We start from the raw sequence: 20,897 nt of genomic DNA, 5'->3' as shown, positions 1-20,897 counted from the left end.
GGTTTCTTAAATTAATAAAAATACAACTCAAACTACTCTTCACCAAAAGAACAGTCTCCAAATAACTTTTAAATCAATATACCCCAAAACATACTACTGATTATATCCCACAAATGTATCGCCCTTTGATGGTAAAAACTATCAGGTTAATAAACATGAAAAAATATTATAGAAGTCTATTTTCTGGAAGACTGTAGAAGAAAAGAGGGAAGTAAGAGTGCTTAAAAAAAGAGTGCACCTAACATTAGACAAGTTTAACTGAGTAGTATGTCATAACTTATTGATAAAGATAAAAGGAACATGGGAATTTTTATTCTAAAACATTTTGTAAATATCTAATACACTCATTTGCTCAACTGATATGTTTGTTATTATGTAAACAAAATTAAATCACAAGATGAGTTGATACATCAAATAATGTGTTTGTAACTAGGACATTCAAGGGCATGTTTAAAAGCACTTGTTTTTCTATGACTTCCTTAGATGAATGAAATGACAACTAAAGAACTGATTACTTTCAGCATTTCTTAAAATAAAAATGCGTACATGCACAGTATGGTCATTATTAGCATGTGTGTTTTTTTTCCAGCTGAACTCTAAATTAAAACTTACCTGCTTTGTTGACTTTTTTGTGCCATTAAAAATCTTCCAAGCTAGCCCATTGCCACCACTGGCAATGTGTCGACCAACATCAAATTCTCTAGTGACAGGATTTCCCATCACAGCACTAGTGACGTCAGCTGTTACTTTTGTAACAGTACTCTTCAACTTATTTAGCATGGACTCCATGGCTGCAGTTCTGGGTAGTTATAGTTACCTAGAAACATAGAAGTATAGGACAGCAGTGATCATTGCTTCTTACTTTTTAAGCACTTATTCATTACTTATTTTGAAAGTTTAATATACCCCAAACAACAAGCAAAACAATCCTATAGAGACAAAGGTATATGTTAGTTTTGCCTTCAGAGAACCCAATATACTTGAGTCTAGGAGCCAAACTGTGCTTCAACCTTAACTGTCACAGACTAATAAGGGAAAAGACACAGTCACACTTGACACTAACGTCAATATGCACCATATAATAATGGTGCATATTATAAGACCCTTTAAGACTTGAAGTGGTACAGAGGGTCTGAATCTTTCTTCTCAGTAAAAATAACTATACAAAACCTGAAAGGCTCTACTGTTATACCAAACTATACCAGCTGGAAATCTGAATCTACAAAAGGAATGGAGGACTCTAAAAGTAAAAATTATTCAGGTATATAAAAAACTAATCTTACATTATCTCTAAAAGATAGCTAATCATTTAAAGAAAAAATGGCAAAAATGTATTGCGCTTATATGTAAAAGTAAAAATATGACAAGACAAACCAAGGATAAGAGAGGGGAAGTGAAAGTATATTTTTGAAATATTCTTATATGTGAGGTAGTATAATATCATTTGAAGTTAGACTGTGGCACATTAAAGACATATTACAGACCCTAGAGCAATACCTAAAATAATAAAGAGACAAACCTAAACAGCCAATAGTGGAAATAAAATGGAACCCTTAAGTAAACTGCGTTAATTTTTTAAAAAATAGGAAAAGGAAAAAAAACAAAGAACAAATGTGAAAAACAGAAAGTAAGTAACAAGATAGACGTGAACCGTGAACTTCCAGATGTTCAAGCTGGTTTTAGAAAAGGCAGAGGAACCAGAGATCAAATTGCCAACATCTGCTGGATCATGGAAAAAGCAAGAAAGTTCCAGAAAAACATCTATTTCTGCTTTATTGACTATGCCAAAGCCTTTGACTGTGTGGACCACGATAAACTGTGGAAAATTCTGAAAGAGATGGGAATACCAGACCACCTGACCTGCCTCTTGAGAAACCTGTATGCAGGCCAGGAAGCAACAGTTAGAACTGGACATGGAACAACAGACTGGTTCCAAATAGGAAAAGGAGTACATCAAGGCTGTATATTGTTACCCTTCTTATTTAACTTATATGCAGAGTACATCATGAGAAATGCTGGGCTGGATGAAGCCCAAGCTGGAATCAAGATTGCCGGGAGAAATATCAATAACCTCAGATATGCAGATGACACCACCCTTATGGCAGACAGTGAAGAGGAACTCAAAAGCCTCTTGATGAAAGTGAAAGAGGAGAGTGAAAAAGTTGGCTTAAAGCTCAACATTCAGAAAACGAAGATCATGGCATCTGGTCCCATTACTTCATGGCAGATAGATGGGAAAACAGTGTCAGACTTTATTTTTTGGGGCTCCAAAATCACTGTAGATGGTCATTGCAGCCATGAAATTAAAAGACACTTACTCCTTGGAAGGAAAGCTACGAGCAACCTAGACAGCATATTCAAAAGCAGAGACATTATTTTGGCAACAAAGGTCTGTCTAGTCAAGGCTATGGTTTTCCCAGTCATCATGTATGGATGTGGGAGTTGGATTGTGAAGAAAGCTGAGCACCGAAGAATTGATGCTTTTGAACTATGGTGTTGTCTTGAGAGTCCCTTGCACTGCAAGGAGATCCAACCAGTCCATTCTAAAGGAGATCAGTCCTGGGTATTCTTTGGAAGGACTGATGCTAAAGCTGAAACTCCAGTCCTTTGGCCACCTGATGCGAAGAGTTGACTCATTGGAAAAGACTCTGATGCTGGGAGGGATTGGGGGCAGGAGGAGAAGGGGATTACAATGGATGAGATGGCTGGATGGCATCACCGACTCGATGGACGTGAGTCTGGGTAAACTCCGGGAGTTGGTGATGGACAGGGAGGCCTGGTGTGCTGCAGTTCATGGGCTCATAAAGAGTCGGACACGACTGAGCTACTGAACTGAACTGAACAAGATAGAGTTAAATCCAACCATATAAATAACTACATTAGATGTAAATGATTTAAGGCCCTGTTAAATGACTGAGACTATCAAACTATATTTAAAAAGCAAGACTCAATTATACACTGTTTACAAGAAACCCACTTTATAGGATGATTTAGAAGTTTAAAAATGGGGACTTCCCTGGTGGTTCCCTGGTTAAGACTTGGGCTTACACTGGTCAGGGAACTGGATCCCACATGCTGCAACTAAGTTTAAAAATGTGAAAATATATCGAGCTGGAGTGGCTATATTAATAACAGACAGAACAGGCTTCAAGACAAAGAGGGACACTTTACAGTGACAAAGTTGTCAATTCTCAAGAAGATATAACAATCCTAAATGTGTACATACCGAACTAACAGAGCTTCAAAATAAATGCAGCAAAAACTAATAGAACTGAAGGAAGAAACAGACAAATCTTCAAGTGTATCTGGAGACTTCATAGATCCGTTCTTAGTGGCTGATGGACAGAAAGACCAAAAAGACAGAAAATCAGTAAGGACGTAGAAGTCCTGAACACTGGAGATGTGGGTTCAGTCCCTGGGTTGGGAAGATCGCCTGGAGAAAGAAAATGGCAACCCATTACAGTATTCTTGCCTGGGAAATCCCATGGACACAGGAGCCTGGTGGGCTATAGTCCATGGGGTCACAAAAGAGCAGGACACGACTTAGCGACTTAACAAAAACAAATCAAGTAACCTAAAACACTCCACTCAACAAAAGCAGAATTAATTTTGTTTTCATATGTACATGGTATATTCACTAAGATAGACTATATGCTGGACCATAAAACAAGTCTCAAAATGAGTGAAACTACTGGAATAATATAAAATATGCTCAACAAGGACAATTAAATTAAGCTAGAAGTCAGTGATAGATAAATATCTAGAAAAATGCAAATACCTGGAAATTAAACAACACTTCTAAATATTCAAGGGTTAAAAAAGAAATCACAGAAAAAAATTTAAAGTATCTGGAAATGAACAAAATTGAGAAATCTGTGGTATGTAGGCAAAGCATGCCTTGTAGGAAATTCATAGCTTTAAATGTTTATATTAGGGGAAAAAATTTCAAAATCAATGGCATAAGCTTCCAACTTAGGAAGTTAGAAAAAAGAAGAAAATTAAACTCAAAATAAATTTTAAAAGTAGAAAGAAGAAAATAAAGAATAGACTTAAATGGAATAGACTGAATTTAATTTAATAAGAGAAATGAAAAAGAAAAACAATGAAGCCACATACTTTTTTTAAGATAAATCTCTAACTACATTAAACTTTTAAAAACACAAATGACCAGTATTGTAAATAGAGGAAATCCTGCAGATGCTAATCCCTTACAGATTCTATAAATTCTGAATCAATCAGGTATTATATTATGGACAATCTTATGCCAGCCAATTAATTCAACAACTTGGATAAAATGAAAAAATTCTTTGGAAGGTACAACTACCATAACTGAAGAGAAAGTCAAAATAACCCTATAGTTCCTGTAAGATGTTACAGAAAAAACCCGAATGACCTTTCTGGCCAACCCAGTAAAAGAAATGCATTTCATAACTACAACTCTTACCACAAACAGACCTCCAGGCTTAGATGGGTTGACTGCTGAGTATGGGGTGACTGCAGCCAAGAAATTAAAAGACATTCGATCCTTGGAAGAAAAGTTATGACAAACCTAGACAGCATATTAAAAAGCAGAGACATCACTACGTCGACAAAGCTCCATATAGTCAAAATTATGGTTTTCCAGTAGTCGTTTGTGGATGTGAGAGGTGGACCATAAAGAAGGCTGAGCACTAAAGAATTGATGCTTTCCAACTGTGGTGCTGGAGAAGACTCTTAAGAGTCCCTTGGACTGCAAGGAGATCAAACCAGTTAATCCTAAAGGAAATCAACCCTTAATATTCATTGGAAGGATTGAAGCTAAAGCTGAAAGCTCCAGTACTTCAGCCACCATTTGTGAAGAGCAGACTCTCTGGAAAAGACCCTGATGCTGGGAAAGACTGAGGGCAGGAGAAGGGGGCAACAAAGGATGAGATAGTTGGACGGCATCATCGACTCAATGGACATGAGTTTGAACAAACTCGGTGAGATAGTGAAGGCACAGAAGCCTGGCGAGCTGTAGTCCATGGGGTTGTAAACATTCAGACCCAACTGAGCTACTGAACAACAATAACTAGGTTAAGGCAGAAAAAATTTTTTTGACAAAAGTCAATACTCATTCAGTATAAAAACTCTCAGCAAACTAAGAACAGAAAGGAGCTTCCTCAACCTGATAGATGGTATCTCTGAATATCTACAGGAAGGAAGAGAAGAAGTAAAATTCTTTATTCTCATTAACATGATCATATACACAGAAAGTCAGAAGTAATCCACAAAAACAGCTACTGGAATTAATATGTAAGTTAGCATGAAGGCAGAATATGAAAATACTTTTTTAAAAAGACTACTTTTATATTTTAGAAACAGACAACTGAACATGGAAATTTCAAAATTACCATTTTGAAGGGAGGAATGGCCAAGATGGTGGAATAGAAGGAACCTAAGCTCATCTCCTCTCTTGAGCACATCAAAATCAAAACAATCCACTGAAAAGGACTGAAATCTACCAGAAAAGATCCTCTACAACTAAGGACATAAAGACAGAACCACAAGACAGGTAAGAGGAGTGGACTCACGATATAATCAAATCTCATACTCCCCCAGGATACAAGATATTTCCCCACAAACTAGAGAAAAATTTTATTACAGAGGTTCTCTCACAGGAGTGAGTTCTGAGCTCCACATCAGGCTCCCCAGCCCAGAGCTCTAGCACACTGGGAGGAGGAACTCCCAGAACATTTGGCCTTGAGGGCCAGCTGGGCTTAGCCATGGGAGTTCCACAGACTTCACTCTTAAAGGATGCACACAAAAATCTCACAAGCACTGGAACCAAGGGTAAAAGCAGTGATTTCATGGGAGCCTAGGCCTATGAGAAAGTATCTTGTAGTAATTTATAATGGAAAATGACCTGGAAAAGAAAATACATATACGTATGTATGTATGCATAACAGAATCACTTTGGTGTATGCTTGAAACTGAACGTTGTAAATCAAACCTACTTCAATTAAAAAAATTAAGGAACTAAAAAAAAAAGTAAAAAATTTAAAAGGCAAATACTGATGCAAATAAATACAGCAAATGGAAAAAATAGCATCTCAAGGACACAAAATACTTATGGATAAATTTAACAAGATACAAGGACTTAAAAAAGATACAAAGACACAAAGACTTGCATAATGAAAATAAAATTTTCTGTGAAAAATTGAAGACTTAAATGGAAAAAGTTGTACAGACAATATTGTTCTTTGTACAATATTGTTAAGATATTGTCAATTTTCCCCATCAATCTATAGACACAATGTAATCCAATCAGAATCCCAGAGGCTTTTGTAAAAAGAAACTGACAAGCTGCGAAAATGTTACTCTGAGAACAGGTCCATAGGCTTCACTGGATTGTTTAAGGGTCTACCACACAGAAAGAGGTCCAAAGGCCTATCACTCATGGCGTGTGGTGGTTGTTTAGATGCTAAGTCCTGTTCCACTCTTTTGCAACTCCATGGACCCCGTCAGGCTTCTCTGTCCGTGGGATTTCCCAGACAAGAATACTGGAGTGGGTTGCCAGTTCCTTCTCCAGGGGATCTTTTCAGTTCAGTGATTGAAACCCCGTCTCCCCCACTGGCAGGCAGACTCTACCAGCGAGCCACCAGGGAAGCCATGTGTGTTCTTTCTTAAAATTGATTTGCCTAAGAACAAGTGTGTGTCTTGCAAATTTTCCTAACCAACTCTTTTTCACAATTTTCTCCCACTTGACCAAATCCCAGTCTTATTATAGGGCATTTCTCTGGGTATACAAAACCTTAGCAGGCATGCCAAAAGGGAAAATGCAGTTCTAGAATACATTAATCCTGAAAGTCTCTTAAGAGTAAAGCAAAAAGAAGTTTGGTAAGAAATTCTGAAGGGGCTTGTGCTTTAGTTCTTAACGGCAAAATCCTATGCCTTATCTGTCACAGAACTACAATTAAGAAACAAGATAGTTATTACAGGAGTGTACAGAACAAGCTTATTTCAATTAATAAGCAAAAACTCCAAGGTTCTGATAAAAATAAAACATAATCTAGAAATTAGAAACTTTGTAACTATCTAAACCCTTGACAAAAAAAAATTCTGATGCTATCAACTTAAAGCACAAAAAGCACAATGTCTTACAAAATTAGAGAATACACAAGCAAAAATATCTAGAAGGCCACTGGACAAAGGTAGCATTAGTTTGTGTCCTATTTTCTCAGTCAATTAAATTATATTTATTTAGATATAACTTACTTTCTTCTGTTAAAGATTTGAACTGTCTGTAAATAGAAATAAAAATTCACTTTCCTTTTTCTATTTAATACTGCATTTCTGAAAGCAGTTGGAAAATGTTGCTACTGGAATTATGAAAACATTTATTGCCATGCCAAGTTGTTTTCTATGAACATCTGCTACTGATTTTGATGGGAAGGTGCAAGAGACATTAAAATCCGATTTAAAACCTACATATCCTTTCCTCTAACTCTGCCTAAGCTATGTATTACATGCCATGCACTTGTCATATTTTGGGAATACAGATGTAAATGGAAACATTTCTGCTATTTAGGGACTCAGTTGAGTAGCACACTCTGACCTGCAAAGACTTATACCAGTTAACTAGAGTATGAATGTAACATGCTTTGGGAACATGAAGATGGGCTCAAAAATGAAGTGTTTGTAAATCAGTAAAAAAATTTAAAAGAAAAAAAGAAAAGAAGTGTTTTTCAAGTAGGAGAAAAGTGAAGGAGTTTCCAGAAAGGACCAAGACATGTGCCAAGACATGAAGGGGAGGAAGACTATATATGATGTGATTTGAAAACTGTAAATAGTCTGAGTATCAAATCAGAGGATATTTTCAGAGTTGATATTCAAATTTGAGTTGCCTATCCATTAGCCAAACAGAGTCAACACTGGTGTACCCAAGGTAGAAACAGACATGAAAATTCATCTGGTGAACTATTTAATATTTATTGAGCACCCACTATGTACCTGACACCACATAAGAAACTGGGGAAAAAAGAAGAAAAAATAAGCCATGAAAGAGCTTACCATCAAAGTGGCAAGAGGTAGAGAAGTAAACCAACCACAGAATTTTTGAAATACTTTTTTTTTGTAGGGGGTGCTTACAGATTACTAAAGTTTTTAAAAAGATAGTGTTTTTAAAAAATGGTTAAAAACATTCTTTGGCCTATACAGAAACCATGTTTAGTTTTACTTGGGAAACAAAGATTGTATCAGCTGAACACAATCATTCTTTTTATAACTACAAACAGTATATATTTATTATAAGTTGAGCTAGAAGCAATTATTTCAAGAGACATCCCTGATTTAAGAAACAAAAAACTAAGAAGACTTAGCAATGTAAAGTGAAGCACACATCACTCAATAAATTACTGGGTAGAGAAGAGGTGAAAAACACCAGGCTAGGCACAGTAGGAGAAACAAGAAGTAAAACACTGTTGTCATCATTAAGTTTGTATACAGTAAGATTTTAAAAGCAGAATGTGAGCTTATAAGGCAACATATGCTAAAGTATCAAATAATTAATTTGAACAATAAGTAAAATTTGAGGAAAAATTACATCCAACTCTTTAGAAGGCACTTTCAGCCCATGAACTAAGTACAGTTTTTACTACAGAAAGTCAACCAGATGCTTAGAAATTATTATAATTAAAAAAAAAAAAAAAGAAACAGCACTGGGCTGGCAGTGTCTCACTGTTCAGCAACTCTGTTGTTCAGTCACTAAGTTGTGTCTGACTCTTTGTGACCCCACGAACTGCAGCACGCCAGGCTTCCCTGTCCTTAACTATCTCCCAGAGTTTGCTCAAACTCATGCCCATTGAGTCAATGCCATCCAACCATCTCATCCTCTGTTGTCCCCTTCTCCTCTTGCCCTCAATCTTTTCCAGGATCAGGGTCTTTTCTAGTGAGTCGGCTCTTCGCATTAGGTGGCCAAAGTACTGGAGCTTCAGATTCAGCATCAGTCCTTCCAATGAATATTTAGTTTATTTAGTTGATTTCCTTTAGGATTGGCTGATTTGATCTCCTTGCTGTTCAAGGGACTCTCAAGAGTCTTCTCCAGCACCACAGTTCAAAAGCATCAATTCTTCAGCGCTCAGCCTTCTTTATGGTCCAATGCTGACATCCATAGATGAATACTGGAAAAACCACAGCTTTGACCATAAGGACCTCTGTCAGCGAAGTGACTTCTCTACTTTTAATTCAGCAACTCTAGCCAGAAGAAAAAGAATAACTGACTAGGAAATTAGACAAAATGATAACTAAGCTTATTTCCTTAGGACTGTGATTATTCCTTGCTGCTGCTGCTAAGTCACTTCAGTCATGTCTGACTCTGTGCGATCCCATAGATGGCAGCCCACCAGGCTCCCCCATCCCTGGGATTCTCCAGGCAAGAACACTGGAGTGGGTTGCCATTTCCTTCTCCAATGCATGAAAGTGAAAAGTGAAAACGAAGTCGCTCAGTCATGTCCAACTCCTAGTGACCCCATGGACTGCAGCCCACCAGGCTCCTCCGTCCATGGGATTTTCCAGGCAAGAGTACTGGAGTGGGGTGCAAGACCTAAAATCTGAAATACAGTGCAGTAAAACTGAAATGCGTGAAAACCGAAACTCATACAGCACAGAAGTGTTGTCGAAAAAAATGGTTTTCAAACTTCAAAGCAATGATCTTTAAATTCTGGTGAACGTCTAAACTGTGGTGTTGGAGAAGACTCTTGAGAGTCCCCTGGACTGTAAAGAGATCAAACCAGTCAATCCTAAAGGAAATCAGGCCTGAATATTCATTGGAAGGACTGATGCTGAAGCTGAAGCTCCAATATTCTGGCCATCTGATGGGAAGAGCCGACTCATTGGAAAAGACTCTGATGCTGGGAAGACTGAAGGCAAAAGGAAAAGAGGGCGGCAGAGGATTAGATGGTTAGACAGCATCACCTACTCAACCGACATGAATTTCAGCAAACTCCAGGAGATAGTGAAGGACAAGGAAGCCTGGGGTGCTACAGTCCACGGGGTTGCAAAAAGTTGGATACAATTTGTTAAAACATACAAATGCCAAGCTACCATCTCAAGCCTCTGGAGTCAGAATCCATAAATGTGCAGTCAAGACATTCATATTTTGAGCAGCTTCCCAGGTGATTACGACGCGCAGTATGAGAATTACATGATTAAGTATAGTCTTCACTGGCAGCAAAACCTGGGTTCAAATGCCAGGTTTCATAAAAGCACTATAACCACCAACTAGCCTCCCTAACACTATTTTCAGTCTTTAAAAAAGGGAAACTGTCACCCATGCCTCAAGTAACTGTTGTGAGGATTAAAGACAATGATGCACACAAAATACTGAGAACAATTCCTGGCACATTTCATAAGAAGTCAATAAATTCATACATTTAACAAACATTTATTAAGCACTTACACAGTATTAAGACATGAGGGAAATCTCATTAATTTAACAAGTATTAATCAGTATGGCAATTCTGCAATGGCATCATGAGAACATATAATCAGGGGAATGTATCCTAATTAGGAAAGTCTTCCCTGATGCAAGCTGAATGAAGAGCAGGCGTTAACTGGATGAAAAGGAAAGGAAGAGCATTTTCAGGCAAAGGAAGCATCATAATCAAATGCCATACACCTGAAGCAGAACAGAAAGAACAAAGTGACCAGGAGAAGAAGAGGAGGCCAGAAGGCGCTGTGGAGATGAGGTTGCAAAGGCAATTAAGAGCTGCCCAAACAACCTGTTAAGGATTTTAGTTTGTCTTAAAAAAAGTGAAGAGTTTCAAACATGAAGATTATGTGATCAGATCTGCATTTTGAAAAATCACTCAGTCTTGTGTGCAAAACTATAGAAGAAGCCAACAGTAAATGCAGGTAGACCCTAATTGTGTGCTCTGTGTGTGCTAAGTCGCTTCAGTCGTGCCTGCCCTTTGTGACCCTATGGACTGTAGCCTGCCAGGCTCCTCTATCCATGGAATTCTCTAAGCAAGAATACTGGAGTGGGTTGCCATTTCCTACTCCAGGGATCTTCCCGATCCAGGGATCAAACCTGTGTCTCTTATGTCTCCTGCAGTGGCAGGCGGGTTCTTTACCGCTAGGGCCACCTGCTGCTGCTGCTAAGTTGCTTCAGTCGTGTCAGACTCTGTGCGACCCCATAGACGGCAGCCCACCAGGCTCCCCCATCCCTGGGATTCTCCAGGCAAGAATACTGGAGTGGGTCTCCATTTCCTTCTCCAATGCATGAAAGTGAAAGTGAAGTCGCTCAGCCGTGTGCAATCCTAGTGACCCCATGGACTGCAGCCTACCAGGCTCCTCCATCCATGGGATTTTCCAGGCAAGAGCACTGGAGTGGGTTGCCATTGCCTTCTCCGTAGGGCCAACTGGGAAGACCCTAATTAGGAGACCATAAATAATTCAAATGAGAAATGATAGTGGCTGGAACTCGAATACTAGTGTAAAGACCAGGAGTAGACTCAACAGATATTCAAGTAAGACTCCAGGAGAGACTGATATGAGACAGGAAGTTGTCAAACTTGAACTCCTATAGAAAGGATGATGAAAACTGGTCACTTGAGTCAAACACAGTAGGAGGACCTATTTTTCTCGGGAGATAAGTCATGACTTTCAAACATGTGAGTATGAGTAGTTATTCCTAATTATGGGATTGGTTTTTATAGAAACATTTCAGTGTACATTGCGCTTGTATTTTACTGAGTGTTTTATTTTACTGGATGTTTTTGGATATCAGACAGAACAGAATAGGTTTCTGCATGTGTGTAAAATGGATCTGAACAGAATGAAGGTCCTTACTTTCCTTTAGGTTCTTTGCTTTAAACACTCCCTCAAAATTGTCTTTCATGACTACAGTTTAATAGTGTCTCAAGAATTCTACTTATACACTCAGCTGATAAATTATTTTAAAACTTAAAAAAATTAGTATTAAAATGGAAAAAAAAAAAGATAAAAAGCCAAACAAAGGAAAAAATAACCTGTAAAGTCCAAAAGGAAGCTTCAACCACGTGACTTTCAATCTGTTACCAGAACATGAACATGAAGGGGGTTTTATTGTGACAGGCTGGTTTGGAGCATTAACCTTAAACCATATTAATATTCCAGAATGAAAAGGCTTGCGAATGCGACTTAGGAAACTTCTTACTCATAGAATCCAACTTGTAAATTTTTTGACTCCAGACCTTGATCTATAAAAATACTAGTTTGCAACTTAAAACTGTGTCACTACTGACTTGGTGCTTTTAAGTCGCTTGAGACTGGAGCCTCAGGAAGACTGTTAGGGGAGCTCACTTGACAACACTGGTTCCCTTAATTACTGACCACAGGTATGTACTCTGTCGGATCCCAAGTTTTTGCAAGCTTCATGGGTCTCAACCTTCTTCCATCCTTTCTCTCCCACTTAGAAAAACAGGAGAGCAGGAGCCTCGGAGAGGGTATTTAACAAAACACCTGCCCCACCCACCTCACAAACAATAACCTTCCATTCCAGAACTAAAGCTCCTGTCAGAAAAGGACGCTGGGCCGGACGGCCTCAGATGGTAACCCAGGTTATCAGAGGCGCACCTCAACACTGAGGGGAGCTCTTCTCACCCAGTCCCGGAGTAGTGTCCTATTTCCCAAAAGGGAACCAAGATCTCCACCGCGGAAACCCGAGCTCCTGAGCCTGAGCACGGGGCTCTCCCTCCAGCAGATGGCTCCAGCCCGGGGTCTCCAGTCGCTTCCAGGCCTCTTTGGGAGACTCGGGCCTCCCGGATCCGCTCCCCGCAGCTTCCCGCTCCCCTAGCCCGGCTTCGCGCGAGGGCGCCTACCGCCCAGCTGGCCCCACCTGCAGCCAGGAGGCCCGTCACCAGGCAACAGTCGCCAGCCCCTGGGACCTTGGGAGGCCTACCCCGGGCGCGGGTCCTTCCCCATTCCTTCTCTCTGCCTGGGGAGCCCGGGCGGGTGCGCGATCGGTGAAGGAGGTCGTTCGGTGCCCATGGGCGGTCACTCACCTCTTCCCCTTCTCCCTCAGGAGGGGCGGCCCTGGGGCTCTTCCCCACCCCGCCCCCCAAACGCCTCTCGGCTGCTCCTGCTCAGCCTCGGCGCCTGGCCGCTGCCGCCGGCTTACTCCATAGCCTCCTACACTCGTGCGGCCTCAAAGGCTGGAACCGGAGGAGGGGAAAGGGGAGGGGAGGGGCGGGAGTGGGGAGGAAGAGTAAAGGAGGGGGAAGAAGACCGAAAGACCAGTCGGTCCTGGCATGACGTCACTTCCGGCTTGTTCGGAAGGGGCGGGACCAGGACGTCTTTGACCCCCCCCCCCGAAGAGAGCCAAGTGGGGGCGGGGCCACGGGCCGGAGGCGGAGCCCGGTGGACAAGGTTAGGGCAGTTCATTTGACTCCGCGGTTCCGTAGCCTTGCCTTGACTGCCAGATCCAGCTTCCCGACCCTGGGCGGAACGGATCGAGCTTCGTGAGCCGTAGAGGCTCCAGGAAAAGAAGGACAGGTAGCCCTTTAGAGCCTAGCCAAATGTGCCCTAAAGAGGGGGACAGCTGAGGAAATCGAAGGTTTGGACTTTGAGCTCAGGCCTCTGGGGCTCGCCCCTTTCCTGGATCCGCCCCTTTCCCCGTCCACCTGTCCTCTCAGTCTGACTGAGGACCGCCTCTGGGTCTTTTCAGAAGCTGCGCTTCTTGGGGAGTCCTGGAAAGCAGTGCTTCTCAGACTTTAACATGAACACATGATTTGGGGATGTTATTAAAATGCAGCGTGGATTCAAGCGTTCGGTCTGATGGTCTATGTTTCTAAGACGTTCATAAGATGATGCCAATGCTGCAAGTCCTTGAGCTCGAGGACTATTTCTTTAACCTGGCCTACTCGTTTAATGACGCTTAGCGAGGCAGATGGTCCGTGGAAAATAACTCTGTCTCCAGCGCTCATAGACTCCTAGGCTTATCTACCCCACCCTACCCTAACTTCGACCCTACTTCTACTCCTCAAACCTTCCCCTTTCCACTCTGCCCTCCACCCCCTGCTCCTGTCTACGCACTGTCCACAAGGTCTCGCGCTGTAATAGTTCAAGGATAGACAGCTTCTGCTACAGAAAGCGTTTGAAGGTGACTGTTTCTTTGCTCTAAACATCACACCATTATGTAAAATTGGCACCCATTTTCCTATTACTTACTCCTTGGAAGAAAGTTATGACCAACCTAGACAGCATATTAAAAAGCAGAGACATTACTTTGCCAACAAAGGTCTGTTTAGTCAAAGCTATGGTTTTTCCAGTAGTCATGTATGGATGTGAGAGTTGGACTGTAAAGAAAGCTGAGCGCCGAAGAACTGATGCTTTTGAACTGTGGTGTTGGAGAAGATTCTTGAGAGTCCCTTGGACTGCAAGGAGATCCAACCAGTCCATCCTAAAGGAAATCAGTCCTGAATGTTCATTGGAAGGACTGATACTGAAGCTGAAACTCCAATACTTTGGCCACCTGATGCAAAGAGCTGACTCATTTGAAAAGACCCTGATGCTGGGAAAGATTGAAGGCAAGAGGAGAAAGGGACGAAAGAGGCTGAGATGGTTGGATGGCATCACCGACTCAATGGACATGAGTTTGGGTACACTCCGGGAGTTGGTGATGGACAGGGAGGCCTGGCGTTCTGCGGTCCATGGGGTCGCAAAGAGTCAGACACGACTGAGCCACTGAACTGAATTGAACTTCCAGTTATTCATAGGCAAAGGAAGAAAGACTTAAATTCTTGGATTCTAACAACAAAAATCTAGAAACAACATTCTAGATGTTTCAATTTATTCCCTTATCTTACTAAAAAATTTTTATTAAAAATTCACTGGGGTAGGAGGGAATGAAGAGTGACTGCTAACTGTATAAAGTCTTCTTTTTGAAGTGATGAAATGGTCTGGAGTTAGATGAAAGAGATGGCTGCAGAGAGTTGTGAATGAAGAGTCATTGAATTGTACACTTTAAAAGAGTGAATTTTGTGAAATGTAAATTATATCTAAATTTTATTGTCTCCAATTAATTGAAAAAGTTTATATATATACATTATAAAAATCAGAAATATGTATGCTGAAAAGTGAACATGCTTTCATTATGTCTATTTCCCAAAGGTTAGTTTGAATTTTATCCTTCCAGACCTTTCTTTCTGTTTTCGTATATTTGTGTATAGGTTGGGAATTTATTTTTGCATAACTAGGATGATATTAATAGTATACAAATTGTTCCGCCCAACTCTGTTTTTACTACTTAATGAAATCCTTCATGCTATAAATGTCATTCTTCCTAATGGGTTTTTAATAATCTGTAATAAAGCTATACTATAATCTGTTTAACTATTCCCCATGTGCTGGACATTTTACTGTCTTCAGGTTTTCATTATTTCTAAGTTTTCTTTTTCAACAAGAACAACTGACAGATAAATCAGTTTTTTCAGCTCCTTGCCCTAGATTTCTTTCATGCAAAGGTTGTCATTGTTCAAAAGTCAAAAAGAAGAAATAAAAACAGAGTCTGATGAAGCCACAGCTCTGTAATAAGCAAGATTTCAGTTAGTGTGTGCATTCCTTTTGAATGTATCCTAAATTAATATTCTTCAAGACTACATTCACATAATAGTATATGTTTTATCAGTAGAGCAAATTCCTAGGTTTACTCTGATTTTATTGGGAGGTGAACATGTGCAACCTTAGTAAACCTATTATAGTTTCCATAAGATTCGAGAAGAAACTTAAGAAAGGCATTGGCAGCAGATATGACATAAAAAAGCATAAGGTTGCAAAAAAACATATATATTTTTGTGTAATCTAAACTTGCTAGAAACATATGTTTAAATTTTTTTTCATGATGCTCTGGTTCCTTTCAAGCTACTCAGCTATGGGATGGTATTTTTTACTCCCTTCAGACTCAAGTGGAAATAAAAAGAAGGAAGCAGCATTTACAAACATAAAAGACTTTTACCGGTTCCTATGCTGTCAATGCAGTATTAAGTCATCTTATGCAAAATATGTGCCTAAGTAGTAATGACATCTCTCGTCTTAAAGGAATTTGTCTTTGCCAAGTTCTAATGAATCATAAAGTATTTGAACCAGTAGGAACGAAGCTATTCAAAAATGAAAAGGAATTGGAATTTGAAGATTCAAACAATAGACTCTACAGGTTTCTAGGCAATAAATCATCTTATGTTTTTTGCAAAATAAAGAATTCTGAGGCTGGGTTAACTGATGAAATAAAAGCAAAGAAACATATAAGGTTAGCGTTATCCAAGATACTGTAGTATTTTGTGTTTAGATGCTGGCAGAACAGTCTTCATTGAGCGAACCTTAAATATTCTACTTTCAAGTTTTTTCAGAAATTAATAAAAGAAATAGCCATATATAAATTAATCTATTTCTGCATTTGCTCTAAAACAGTTATGAGGAAATGATCACATAAATACTTCAGAATTTATACCAGGAAAAACTTTATCTCCTCTGATGAATTGTGTGCTTCCTAGTTTTTGAAAAGTGATTTAACCAAAGTAGATAAAGTCAAAGTTATGGATACTAGAGCAAAAGTCTTCTTTGTTATAGAAACCATGATAACCTTAGAATTAACATATATATATTTCTGTTTATTTACAATCCTAACATCCTCTTTTGGTGATATTCTATTATCTAATAAATTTATTACTTGTATCTTTTGGGCTTCCCTGGTGGCTCAGACGGTAAAGCGTCTGCCCGCAATGCGAGAGACCCTGGTTCGATTCCTGGGTTGGGAAGATCCCCTGGAGAAGGAAATGGCAATCCACTCCAGCACTCTTGCCTAGAAAACCCCATAGACAGAGGAGCCTGATAGGCTATAGTCCATGGGGTCACAAAGAGTTGGACACGACTGAGCGACTTCACTTCTTCACTTGTATCTTTTACTGTAAGCTGCCTGACATCTTTTTGAAAATAGGAAATGTATAAGTAAGTTTTAATAAGTAAATTTAAGTGCATATTTGAAATATTGGTCCTATATATAATAGAGAAATTCACATATTGTTTCTTTCAACTGACCAGAAGAGGAAATGATTTCAAATCCTCTAGCACAAGAGATTGGTGAGGAAAGAATTGAGGAACTTATTGACACAATGAGAGGGACTCTGGCTTTACCTGTAAGCATCACAGTTGACAAACCTGTTCTCCCACTTTCGAAAGGTAATTTCAGTTTCCAGTAGTTCGTTTCAGAACTTTTAAGGAAGAACTGACTTTTTAAAATAGACTTTACTTTTTTACAACATTGTTAGGTTCACAGAAAAATTGAACAGAAAGTACAGGGAATTCCCATATATACACAGCCTCCCCCACTATCAACACCCTACACCGGAGTGGTTGTTTGCTATAATCCATGCACTTACACTGACATATCATTATCACTCGAAGCCCATGATTTACATTAGTGTTCACTCTTGGTGGTGTATATTATGATGTGGGTTTTGACAAATGTCTGATGACTGTTCCACCATTATAGTATTATACAGAATAGTTTCATGGCTCTGTAAATGCTCTGTATGTTCAATTGCTCAGTTGTGTCCAACTCTTTGCGACACTATAGACTATAGCCCCACCAAGCACCTCTGTCCATGGGATTCTCCAGGCAAGAATACTGGAGTAGGTTGCCATTGTCTCATTTAGGGAAACTTCCCAACCCAGAGATCGAACCCAAATCTTCTGCACTGCAGGCAGGTTTTTTTTATTAGCCATCGAGGAATTTGTCCTTCCTTCCCCAATACTTCACCTACTTGTGGTTTTGTGCTTATAATGCCACTTAACAGTGGGAAGAAAAGCCCCCTGCCCAGGGCAGTTAGGAGAGATACAATCACAATTCATAATGGTTACATACTATAATGCATGTGGTCAAACCATGACAGAAGCAAAACAAGCATGATTTGCACACTGAAGGAGCAAAAGTTATCAACAATAACTAGGATGAGTGTGAGAAGAGAAATGCATGGTGCCCAAAGAAAGGGTGCAAATGAGAAGAGAAGAGGAACTATTTAGAGGACAGGCTGAAAAAGAGGAACCAACAGAAATTTGATTTTTACCTGTTACGAGTGAAAAAGAAAAACTTGTCTCATCATTTTCCCATGAGGATATAGGATACCTTACCTGTCTCTCTGGAGAAACCTGTATGCAGGTCAAGAAGCATTAATATCAGTAACCTCAGATACGCACATGACAGCACCCTAATGGCAGAAAGTGAAGAGGAACTAAAGAGCCTCTTGATGAAGGTGAAAGAGGAGTGAAAACACTGGCTTAAAACTCATGTAAACATAACTTTCCTTTTTTGAGGTCACAAATATATTCTAAAATTGTATTTTTGTGGTTTGCACAAAACTATACATTTATTAAAATATTTCGAGTTGCACACCTGAAAAAAAAAATAAAACTCGACATTCAAAAACCAAAGATCATGGCATCAGGTCCCATAACTTCATGGCAAATAGATGGGGGGAAAGTGGAAACTGACAGATTTCATTTTCTTAGGCTCCAAAATCACTGTGGATGGTGACTCAAGCCATTTAAAGGACACTTGCTTCAAGGAAATCCATGACAAACCTAAATAATGTATTGAAAAGCGGAGACATCACCTGGCTGACAAAGGTCTGTACAGTCAAAGCTATGGTTTTTCCAGTAGTCATGTATGGATGTAAGAGTCAGACCATAAGGAAGGCTGAGTGCTGAAGCCTTGATGCTTTCAAATTGTGGTGCTGGAGAACTCTCAAGAGTCTGTTGGACAGCAAGGAGATCAAACAAGTCAATCCTAAAGTACGTCAACCTTGAATATTCATTGGAAGGACTGATGCTGAAGCTGAAGCTTCAATCCTTTGGCCACCTGATACAAAGAGCTGACACATTTGAAAGACCCTGATACCGGGAAAGATTGAAGGCAGCAGGAGAAGGGGATAACAGAGGATGTGATGGTTAGATAGCATCACCAATTTAGTGGACATGAGTTTGAGCAAACTCCGGGAGATAGTGAAGAACAGGAAGCCTGACGAGCTGCAATCCATGGGATTACAAAGAATCAGACACAGTTTAGTGACTAAACAAAAACAAAAGAAATTCCTAACTAAAGATGGATATAATTTATCAGTGAAGATGCTTATAAAGGTAATTTTCATTTGTTGGGCCTTTCTCTGGGCCAAGTAACTTGTTAATGCATTTTATATTTGTTATCTGTAATTTAACAATAGACCTGTAAAGTGAGGGTAGAACTTTCATTTTATAGTTGGGGAAACAGACTCAAAAGGATAAATAAACAAGACATGGTAAGGGAAAGAAAGATGGCACTCTTATGTACTTTTAAAAACATTTTTATTTTTATCTTTGTTATACATATACATAATATAAAATATTAAAGTAGTGCTACAGATTTTCTCACCAAAAAATAAGTTTCCTACCCTTCTCCTCTCATGCATTTGCTGCTGCTAAGTCGCTTCAGTCGTGTCTGACTCTTCACGACCCCATGGACTGCAGCCCACCAGGCTCCTCCGTCCATGGGACTTTCCAGGCAAGAGTACTGGAGTGGGGTGCCATTGCCTTCTCCGTCTCATGCATTTACCCCTCTCCAAAGACAACCATTTACAATTCTCTATATTGTAACTCATGTATTTTATAAATGTATCTCATGTCTCTAAATGTCATGCTTATACTGCTGCTTCATGCTTTTTCAGTTTTACAGACATCTATTAATTTTCTAAAAAGGAAAATAGGGTTTATGTCTCTTCTTTTTCTTGCATTTGTCTCCCAAATACTTTAAATGGTTCACATGCATTTATATACTCTTCTATGAATAACATATTTAACAAAAAATGTTAGGTGAAAATGGAAATATCTTTAGTTTGAGATATCTTTTAGTTTGAAATATCTTTAGTTTGAAATATCTTTTGTGTTTAGCCAGATATTTTAAACATTGTTACAAAACAATAATTACTAAGTTTTGAATTTTAAAAAAGGAAATTTTTTTGGCTGTACTGTGTATCTTGTGGGATCTTAGTTCCCCTACCAGGGATTGAAGCTGGGTCATGGCTTACCTGGTGACTCAGCTGATAAAGAATCCACCTGCAGTGCAGGAGACCTGGGTTCGATCCCTGAGTTGGGAAGATTCCCTGGAGAAGAGAATGTCTACCTACTCCAGTATTTTGGCCTGGAGAATTCCATGGACTATCCATGCAAAAAGTCGGACGCAACTGAGCGACTTTCACTTTCATGGCAGTAAAAGTTCTGCGTTCTGACCACTGAACTGCCAGGAAATCCCCTAAAAAAGGAGACTTTATGTTAAAACAAAAATCAGCCAAGTCTGGGAACATCTACTTTACTTTAGTTTAGACTATTTACTTTATAGACAAGGAAACTGAGACTCAGAAAAGTTAGATAACTTGCAAAGTTTCCACAGTTAACTAATGGCATCAAGACTCAGACCTGGGAACTTCCCTGGTGGGTCAGTGGTTGAGAATCCACCTTGCAATTTAGGGGACGGGGGTTCAATCTCTTGTCAGGGAACTAGGATCCCACATGCCTTGGAGGAACTAAGCCTATGGGCTGCATGGTGTGCCAGAAGATCTGATGTGCTGCAACTAAGACTCGACACAGTACAATAAATTTTTAAAAAGGACTCACACCTAGATTTCCATACTTTCACCCAGTGTCTTATCATTATTGTTGCAACAAAGTATTGTAAACTATTAAATGGGTACAGTTGAAATATATGTAGTTGATATGTTTGTTCTTTGTCCCAACTGAACGTGTCAGCCTTCAGAATACCTATTTTAGTTGTTCTTTCTAATAAAACATGGTTTTGAGAGAGGTACTCTTTCATAAGTTACTAATAACAAGTCTCTTTATTTTGAAAGTCTTAAATCCACTAAAGTAAGTTTTTT

General features: G+C 39.5%; 1 protein-coding gene across 3 annotated transcripts in view; it reads right to left on the bottom strand.

Annotated features, from left to right (window-relative positions):
- SCYL2 (SCY1 like pseudokinase 2) overlaps positions 1–13,259 on the bottom strand; it is a 57,288-nt gene extending 44,029 nt beyond the window's left edge. For all 3 annotated transcript variants that reach the window (XM_061417018.1, XM_061417020.1, XM_061417019.1), the window contains exons 1-2: positions 13,002–13,259; positions 613–817 (exon numbers count right to left, since the gene is read on the bottom strand). In XM_061417018.1, coding sequence (XP_061273002.1) covers positions 613–789 — 177 coding nt within the window. In that variant the 5' untranslated portion in view covers positions 790–817; positions 13,002–13,259. The remainder of the gene's footprint in view (positions 1–612; positions 818–13,001) is intronic.
- Positions 13,260–20,897: the final 7,638 nt, after the last annotated feature.

This window comes from Bos javanicus, chromosome 5 (assembly GCF_032452875.1).
Source record: "Bos javanicus breed banteng chromosome 5, ARS-OSU_banteng_1.0, whole genome shotgun sequence".
Lineage (NCBI taxonomy): Eukaryota > Metazoa > Chordata > Mammalia > Artiodactyla > Bovidae > Bos > Bos javanicus.
The sequence above is the reverse complement of the archived record's forward strand: the minus strand, read 5'-3'. Positions and strand labels throughout refer to the sequence as shown.